General features: G+C 43.5%; 1 protein-coding gene across 1 annotated transcript in view; it reads right to left on the bottom strand.

Annotated features, from left to right (window-relative positions):
* Nucleotides 1-4,790: 4,790 nt before the first annotated feature.
* foxo6b (forkhead box O6 b) overlaps nucleotides 4,791-9,567 on the bottom strand; it is a 45,939-nt gene continuing 41,162 nt past the window's right edge. The window contains exon 2 of the mRNA XM_008421292.2: nucleotides 4,791-7,070. Within this exon, the coding sequence (XP_008419514.1) occupies nucleotides 5,343-7,070 (1,728 nt within the window). The 3' untranslated portion in view covers nucleotides 4,791-5,342. The remainder of the gene's footprint in view (nucleotides 7,071-9,567) is intronic.

Here is a 9,567-nt window from a genome sequence, read left to right as displayed (position 1 = left end):
CACACACACACACACACACACACACACACACACACACACACACACACGCACGCACACGCACACACGAACATGCAAAAAGAAGTGAGAATACACCAAATAAAATTTTGGTATGAGTCAATATAGCCAGCTGTATCAATTCACATTGGTATAGTTGCCTGTTTTTCTTAAAGTCTTTGTAATGCCACTTTGGTGATTTGCATGATTATATATTTTTTGTTTTAAATGTATTTTCTATCACTTTTACTGACATATGAGGAGGACCAGCTGTTATGACCAAAAGCAGCAGAACTGTGACTGAAATAACTCGAATCTGACAAAACTAATAGTAAATACATAAATGAAAAGGAAGTATTTATTTTGATTTCTTAGTCAGCATAATCATTTTAAAAAGAAACGGATCAAACAGACCTTGTACCTGTAGACTTGACTTAATATTTTGTTGCTCAACCGTTTAAGACAAACACTGCAATAAAAATAATAATAATAATTCTGTAACTGTCAATGATATTTCTGCTCCTGTCCACAGGTATTTTTGGCCCAAACCTCATGTGTAAGTTGCTCCATTTGCCTCCAGATTCTTCTCTTCATTCCTGTCACTCTGTTCATTTCAGTCCATGTTTCCTTGCTTGTAAGTTTATATATTTTTATCGAATATTCAAACTTTCCTTTCTCCAACTCCGCCTACATTTTGGACTCAACCGCTACACTTACACGACATTTCCAATATAATTTTGGATCTTTTTTTTTGAACATGCTTAGTTCAAATTTTGGATTAAATTTTATTTGTTTAGTTTTGCTTTTGGAAGGACATTAACTCCTTGGTTTTTATATATCAGAATATACTAAAATGATCTTATTTGTTCACCGGTGAACAGAAATACACAACTGATTTCACTCTGTCATATTTTACTTAGTAATAGCAAAGCCAACAGTGTCTCCCACTGTGATTTAAAAAATTAGTAGCAAGATCATTTCGATTACAGGTATTATGTATGTTCATTTTATTGAGATGTGCAGATATTTCATCGTGTCTTTTCACATATAGTATATGTTCTGTACCATAATTGTGTCACTCCAGTTCAGCTTTTCAACCAGTCTGAGCTCAGTCTGGAATTTTCCAAACCAGTTTTTCTTTTCTCTTGTAAAGTTCTTGTTGTAGATTTGTTGCTGTGTTTGGGATCGTGGGGTTGTTGACAGACGGCCTCACTTTTGACTGCTGTTTACTTTGGTAATCAGAGGTAACGTGATCAGCTAAACGGCGGTAGGTTTCTCAGATCCTGTGACTGCACAGCAACTCCAAGTAATCATCATGCTTCACTGTTAATTATGGACATTGTTTCAGAATTTGTGGATTCTGGTAAAACATTGTTCAACTGCTGTCTTGTTTTCAGAGAGAAGCGTCTTGGTTTCACCATCCTTTGAAAGAAAGACATTTTTCTATTTGTACAGTCAAATTTTTTCATTTCTGGTTGTGAGATGCAGAGGCATTTTTTTTCTGATAATTTCACTGGTTTCAAAGTGAATTTTACTCCCCAGAATATCCTATTTGTGAATGTTGTTTTTCAATATAAAATGATAAACTCAAAGTTATTTAGAAACATTAGGGCCTCCTAGATTGACGGGGCAGTGAGAACACACGGTGCCCAAACTCCTGATTTATAGAAGAGGGCAAACTGGTAGAGGGATCAGCTAAAGACGGGCACAGAGAGCTGATGGAGAAAAAAATTAGCAAAAGTTTTCTTATTGTGGATGCAACAATATTATAGATAGATAAATAAATAAGTAAATAAATAAATAATGACAGCAGGTGGGTAAAGACACTCAGGTGTTTCCATAGTTACTAAAGGACTTGCAAAGCACCAGACCGGAGCGTCCACTGAACAGCAGATGGTTGCGTTTCTTTCTGATGAACCAAATATTCACCATCTACACTATAAGGAATAAGTCACTGCTATGAATTGTGTTGATTTAATATGCAAAGACAAATTTGTAGACTTTAAATAGAAGAAACACAACATCGAGTTTAGTTTAACCCTCCTGTTGTCCTCATTTTCTGTGTGTAGGGAAAACACATACAAATCTCGGTCATTTTGACCCGAGGACAACGGAAGTTCAGATATAAGACAACAATAAGCTGCTAGAAGCCCTTTCTTTCCTTTATTAAAGATGGGTGGGTTGAATTCTAATTTAACTCACCATTGTAAGAATCTATCCAAATACAGTTAGAATTTTTAAAAACTCTGTTCTTTTTCAAATTCAAGGTCTTCCAAATCAGAGAACAAAAAAAGGCAAAGTCCTGAAATGATTTCAATATTGCATTAAATGTACAGAAAATTTTTTTAAAATAACTCTTATCAAAATATAAGTGAAACCCAAATGGAAAAGCAGAGTGTAAACAATATGTCCATCCATGCTTGTTACAGAATCTGATGATACTGTAGTACTGAAACATTTCATAGTTATTTTATTTAGTGCAACTCAGTCCACTTCAGTTATATATTTACAGAACGTGATACCTTGAACCTGAGTAGATTCGGTAAAGTTCAGGTTAAGTTGACTTGTTTTTATTCCCTAAAACACAGATTTTGTTCAGCTGGCTGTTAGCTATTTCTAGACTTTTCTGTGAACTCACTGAGACATGACTTCATCTCCGGGTAAGGAAACCGTTACTAACGACAACGTTACCTAACCTCACTTGAAGGAATCCAAACTGACCGTGAACGGTGTCTGGGTGAATAACTGAGACATGAGAGGAATCTGTATTTATTTTTGTTTTATTTGACGGTCACCAGATGAGCAGATACACAATTTTAGAAAAAGAAAAAAAACATATTTGCAAAAACAAACAAAAAAAATAGAATACAATTTTGTAAATATAGATTATGTACAGGATGAAATGCAGTCAAACTGAAATGCATTCTGTGTCTGTCAACAAGAAGACAAAGCAGTGAGGGGTCTTTCCTTAGACCCAGCTTCACAAACAATAAATAGAAACTGTATATATAATGTATGCTGCACTCAGCCAAGCATGGAAAACACCAGGGCAGGAAACTTCTCAACAATTTCCCCCTTAATCAGTTCTTGTACGTTACTTCTACACACACTCACACACACACACACACACACACACACACACTCACACCCATGAGAAGCTTGACACACAGGTGCACACGGGCAGGAGTACAAATACAGCTGGGTTACAACAATGGGCCATTTTAACACACACAAAAAGAAGTAGTAGAAGAAAAGAAAAGAAAAGAAAAGAAAAGAAAAGAAGAGAAAAGAAAAGAAAAGGAAAGGAAAGAAAAGAAAAGAAAAGAAAAGAAAAGGAAAGAAAAGAAAAGAAAAGAAAAGAAAAGAAAAGAAAGGAAAAGTGTATGGAAATACCAGTCATTGTCCTTGATCAGAAGGGAGAAGTAGCTGCCTAGTCGAAGCTCAATGGAGCCGGCTGAGCAGCACTTGACATTTGGCCTGATTGTAATAGGCAGTTTTGTAGATAGAAAACCTCTTAAAGCTAAACAGATCTGGTCTAACGCTGTTCACTTTTTCCTCCCTGTTTTGTGTCTCACTGTCTATCTACCGTTCCCTTCTCCCATGGTGTTGTTCTCTCTGTCCTCAGAAGGTCGGAAACCCAAAAGCCCCCACACCACCTCGGCCCCTTCTCAAGCTGCAAACAACGTAAATGAAATGCTGAAGAGCGCTCCAATCCACACTACATCGGACAGACAACTGCACAATCATTGAACGAGCACGAGAAAAGACAACATCAACATAAAGACGTGGCCTGGATGGGGTGGGGACGATCATACGGAAGATGGCTGAAAGACATGAAGGACACTGGAGACAGACACTTTACCTCGTGGCCCGGCACCACTTCTTTAAAAAACCACCTTCCTTGTGCTTGGCAGGGGGAAGAATTATGACTTTGTGCCAATGAGCGACTACATGCACTTGCATAAATCATCCATCTTGTTTGGCGGTTAATTACTCTTGTTTACCCTCTGAGTAACCTCGGGATGGGGTGGTGTGATACGAGGGAGTCTGGATACAGAAGATAGCACAAAATAGTAATCGGCTGATGCTGCTCATCAGCAAGGAATTCTCTGGAGTAGAAACACATAGAGGGCTTTAACCTGGCTGTTACTGACTGAGACGAGGGCAGCTTCACCAGCATCCCGGTTGACTCATGGCCGCTTGTTAAGCTGTTCTGGAGTGGGCCAGTGAATGTACCAAGCTGAGGAAACCCAGCTCTGACCAATCATGTAGCTCCTCAGGATGTACAGCAGGCTCTGATCATTGCTTATTTCATTGTACAAAAGCTACATAAATCTGCAAAATGGAGAGAAAGAGGCACAGAGGGAATATTTGCATTTCTCTTATCATATCATCTCCTCTCCATAACCCCCCCTTCCACCTCCTCTAACGCCACCCCCCTTTTCCAATCCCTACCCCCATTTAGTGTTGAGTGACTTTTATCATCGCTTTCACCAAAACACATTAAGCCCGTGTGTCCGGAGCTGAAGAGGGAGGGGAGGAGGTTGAAAAAACAGAGGAGCACATTAGATTAGCAATCATGATGCATCAATCTGGCATTACTTTGGAGATTAAAGAAAGGACGTTGCATTTCAATGGAGTGGCGCTGATGGCTGTGTGATGGATGATTGTCCTCCACTCCGGAACAGAGCAGGAACCACCACTGTTCACCAGGGAGAGGACCAATCCCCCTCTCTCTGCTTCACCTCCCTTCCCTTATGCCTCAGTCTTTCAAAAAAAATATCAGCCTTATTCTTAAACCTGGCAGCCACAACACTCCACCCCCTGCCCTTTACCTTCCAATCTATGAGCACCTCGGCACTGAGGAAATGTATGCAGCTGTTTGATCATGTTCTTATGTCAGGAACAACAAATTCTTTGTAGGTGGAGATAATACTAAGTGGATTGCATACATTAAAAGTGAACATACAACATGACTTTGTCTGGTATTTGAGTTACTGCATCTGTATGAAAAGATGGCTGTAAAGTGCTTGAGAGCCAAGGACAAAGAGGATGATTAAAGAGAGAGAGAGAAAAAAAACTGCAGGGCATAAACTGGGAGAGGGGCAGATTTTACCACTGGGCTCATTGGAAGCAAGTTCAACATGGAGACAGAAAGCTTCATAAACACGGAGAAGGAGGGAGAAAAAAATACCGTATGAGAGTCCCCAGGAAATAAAATGACAATATGCCTGGAAAAAAAAACAAAAAAAACTGAATCATAGCTAATCAGTCCAAGGATACAGTCGACCCAGAGCCCTGCCCAGTGGGTGACTTTTATGGTCTATTCAAACCCCTCAGATCCAAGTTCACCCAGGCACCCAACTCTGGTGACTATGAGCTGGTGGAGGACAAGAAAAAGCCCCTAAAGTCATGCCCATCCCCATGCCCACCCCATGGGAAAGAGAACCATCAAAGTTGAAGTCCACATTATCTGTGTCCATGAAATCACTAAGCAGGATCGGGTCCACATCACAGTCTAGACTGTTGGGGGCATTTTCCATTTCCAATTGGGCAGCCATTCTGTTGTGTGAGCTGTGCACTTGTCCCTGATATGCCGAATTCCCTGGTTGGTGATTGTGGTTGTTGTGATAATAGGCTTGCCAAGATTCAGCCATGGCCTGATGGTGAGCTCTGGGGTAGGACTGGTGTCGGGGATGAGGGGCAGAAGCAAGACGACAGGGGTCCTGAGGAACATCCAGGATGCCTGCAGGGTTTGAGGGCAGAGAAGGAGATGTTGGGAGGTGGGGGCGTGGCCCATAGTGGTTAGAGTTCTTAAGACTGTAGGGCTGCAGGATGTCAGTGATCACCCGAGGAGACAGAGCCTGATGGTGAGGCCCACTATGCATAGGGTTATGAGGGTTTGGGGGTGTGTGGTTGTGCAGGTGACTTTGACTAGAATGAGGGTTGTGGTCGTGGTTGGAATTCACTTTGCTTCTGTGACTGTGCTCATGACTCTGACCATACTCATGGGCAATATGGGGCTTGTGACTGTGGCTGTAGTCAAGGCTGGCTTGGTGTTTATGACCCTGATTGTGGTTTTGATGGTGAGCTGTGTTCTGGTCATGGACTGAGCCGTGGCCGTTACGTAGACTGGGATTGAGAGCATGCTCTTGGCTGTTGCTATGGTTTTGATTGTGACTGGGATTCTGATTGTGGTTGTGCTGGCTGTGAACACTAGTCCCCTGTGTCAACAGTGCATGCGTTTCACGTCCCTGACCCAGCACAATGTCTTTGTTGCAGTAAGGACCTCCCGTAAGAAGACTTTGCAAAGCATTGTTCTCTGAATAGCCCCTTATTGGGTGCTGAAAGTTAACTGGCTTGTTCTCCTGAATGGTCTCCATTGGAGTGTGGTGCCGCAACATACACATGGAAGACTGCCCATAAATTGGTCCACAATAGGATCCTTCCGGTTTTGGCACAGGCACAAAGGGATAACCATTGCACTTGATTTGCTGTTGCTGGGAGTAGCTCCTCTCATCTAGACTAATAGCTCCAGTCAGGTCAGTCAGCTGAGGCAGTTCCACGTTGGGGCAGTGGCTCCCAGTGCCCAATGCCGGTGAGCGGGTGCTTGTTGGACTAGGGTATATCCGAGGGGAAGCTGAACAAGATAGACCACCCTCCTCGGGTTCATCAGCTTCCGCTTCTGCAAGGATTGGGGAGAGGCAGCCACTCAGCGTGGAGGCAGAAGATGAGGTGCGGGAATGCAGGTCTGTCCAAGTGTCATACTCTTCACCGCTGATCATGACGCCTCCTTTCCCCGCTGGACTGCCATGCTCTGGGGAGCTCTGCATGGTTGGACCAGCTCCCTGAACTTGTCCCCGTCCCAGGCCTATGGTCCCTGCTCTTTTTCGACTCGTGCGTCCTTTTGTCTTCAAGTAGCGTGTCCCGTTCTCTATAGATGACGCGCGCCGTCTGGGTCCCTTACCCATCTTCCCTCCTTCTGGGTTTAGCATCCACCATGAGCTCTTTCCCGTCCCTTCATTTTGCACTCGGATGAAACGACTGTGCAGTGACAGGTTGTGTCTGATTGAATTCTGCAACGAGAGAAAAAAATAGAAAGATAGTGAGACCAAGGAAATAAGGGACAGAAGGTGAGATAAATAGGATTTCCTAAGGAAACATTTATAGCTAAATAATCAGTTCTTGAGAGCACAAAGTTATTTCAATTATGGCTAAGCTATCACGCCTTCGTGGCAAGTGAGACAAAAGATGGATACAGAAAAACCAGGAGATAGTGGGGAGAGCAGAGAGGGCAGCGAGTGTGAAGGACCAATCGATACCTCCCTTGACCAACCTCTCCTCTCTACACACGCTCACTGAGTCATAATATGGACATGGGTGCAGCCTCCACATCAAACTATCACCAAGGTTACAGAAATGAATCACATGAGGCAACCCAATCACAGACAGCCCATATCGATTGCGAGGCTTCCAAATATGAAAGCCTCAGATCCAGCCAAAGCTGAGGAGGGAGGGATGAAGAGAGGGGGTGTGATTTGGCACGAGAGGTTGCGGACGAGCACCAGAATGAAAGGAAGAAACAGAAACACACAGGGTTAGAAGAAGAAAGATAGGAAGCAAACAGGGTAAGTGACATGCTCATTTAACCTCCTTTTTAAAATCTCGGCACAATTATCACGACCTTAAGCAACTACAGCGGACGGCATTTTGATGATGAAGGCTCTCTGTGAGGCGGGATGGAGGGGGCGGCTGTGGGTGAGCGTGGAGCGTGTTGGGAGGCTGAAGAATAGGCCTCTTTAAAACCATGTTTAAGAGTCTGAATGATGGCTGTAAAGCTAATCCCTGGCTCTGCAGTGGCATTTGAAGGCAATGCCAACCTGGAGCGAGTTGATGAGATCTAAGCTCGCCTAAAGGAGAGCTTACTAGGCTTACAGATCATCTGTGTTGGCCAAGTTAGTTTAAATGCTGCTTGTTCATCCAGATTTTTCCCTCTTGTGTCATTATTCACACTCTCTCCAGTTTCCTCCCCCATTGCCTTTCCTCTCTTTGCTTTCCCAACTCTTTTTGCTTTTCCTTTCTCCTTTGGGATGCTTTGGCAAGACCAAACTTTTTAAGCCCAGCCTGAGTGTGCAATCACACCTTTTTCTTTTTCCTCTCTGGAGATATCTATCTATTCTGCCTTGTTTATTACCTGCACATAACTCACAATCTCTGTCTGCAGATATCTTGAGCTATTCTCTATCTTCATTCACTCTCTGCCTCCTGTCCAATTTTCCTGCTCTCAGGCCCATTCATCTCCCTCTCGGTGTCCCAGCCTCTTTTGATCACAACATTGCTCATTCTCTCCCTCTCTTACCAGATCCGCACTCTCAGAAACCTCCCTGCAGCCTTGAAGACAGAGCAAATATGAAAAACAAACAGCAGGAGATGCAAATCTGTGTTCAACGGGAGAAAGACCTTCTAACGGTCGCGAGATCCTTGTTAGAATGTTAGAAAAGCCAAACTGTTTGAAACACCAGGGGATTTGAATAAAAATCCAGTGGACTCTGCTCGTCGATGGGACACTTCAACAGGAAAGTAATTCAAAGTCTGACCAAGCAATGAAGAGAGAAAGCTTGGCCAACCTGGTGAAATGTTAGAGCAGTTAGTTAGAAGAAGGCTAAGTGGCTTCCTACTGGGACAGTTCAAAGCACTGCCAACAAGAAAACCATCAAACCACACGGCTGCAATGTGGACAGGCAGCTTAAAGAGAGAATTTTACGTTGTTTTCGTTGAATCTTATAGAAAGCACAGCATAGAGAACAGCAGGTAATTGGTTTGTCGGCGAATGTTTACAGAAAGAATCTAGCTCTAAGTGGGTTTCATATCACCGCTGTCCTGCCTACTACAATTTTCATTCATGTAGAAAAGCAGCCATCCCCGTAGTGTGACTTCTAACAGGTAATTTCATCCCATCCTCCACTCAAATCACACGGCTCTGACTAGACTCTCTTCACAGACGTGGAAATTGGATTTTGAGATTCGCATTTATGTTACCCCTTCTAAACCCCCTCACACCCACAAACACACGCACACGCACACACACAGACACACACACACACACACACAAACTCTTTCAAATATTGTGTGCACAAAACTGCACATGCTCCGTTCCAAAACACACTCAGACTCCATCACGGCTGAACTGAACAGTGTCGGAGTGCGGAAGAGGCCGCCGGTGAAGGCGACCTGCATCAGGTGATCTGAGAGCGGAGCCCTGACAGGCGACGGCTCTGGCTGTGGGTGTAGTCATGGCAACAGAGTAAACCAAAGCAGGGAGTAGAGTGAGGAAGAGGGGAGGTGATGATGGGAAGGGAATAAACAGGGGGAGGAGGAGGCAACTGATGCTGTTTGATGCTGCAGGCAACTCCAAACAGCCTTTTATCTGAGTCTGTCAGATTCCTGCTTCCAATCCACCAGGGAGGCTCAATCACCAGCAGTCCCAACGCCTCACTACCTGTACCAAGCTGTGATTAGCTGCTGTGTGTGTGTGTGTGTGTGTGTGTGTGTGTGTGTGTGTGTGTGTGTGTG

Source organism: Poecilia reticulata, linkage group LG11, assembly GCF_000633615.1.
Source record: "Poecilia reticulata strain Guanapo linkage group LG11, Guppy_female_1.0+MT, whole genome shotgun sequence".
Lineage (NCBI taxonomy): Eukaryota > Metazoa > Chordata > Actinopteri > Cyprinodontiformes > Poeciliidae > Poecilia > Poecilia reticulata.
The sequence above is the reverse complement of the archived record's forward strand: the minus strand, read 5'-3'. Positions and strand labels throughout refer to the sequence as shown.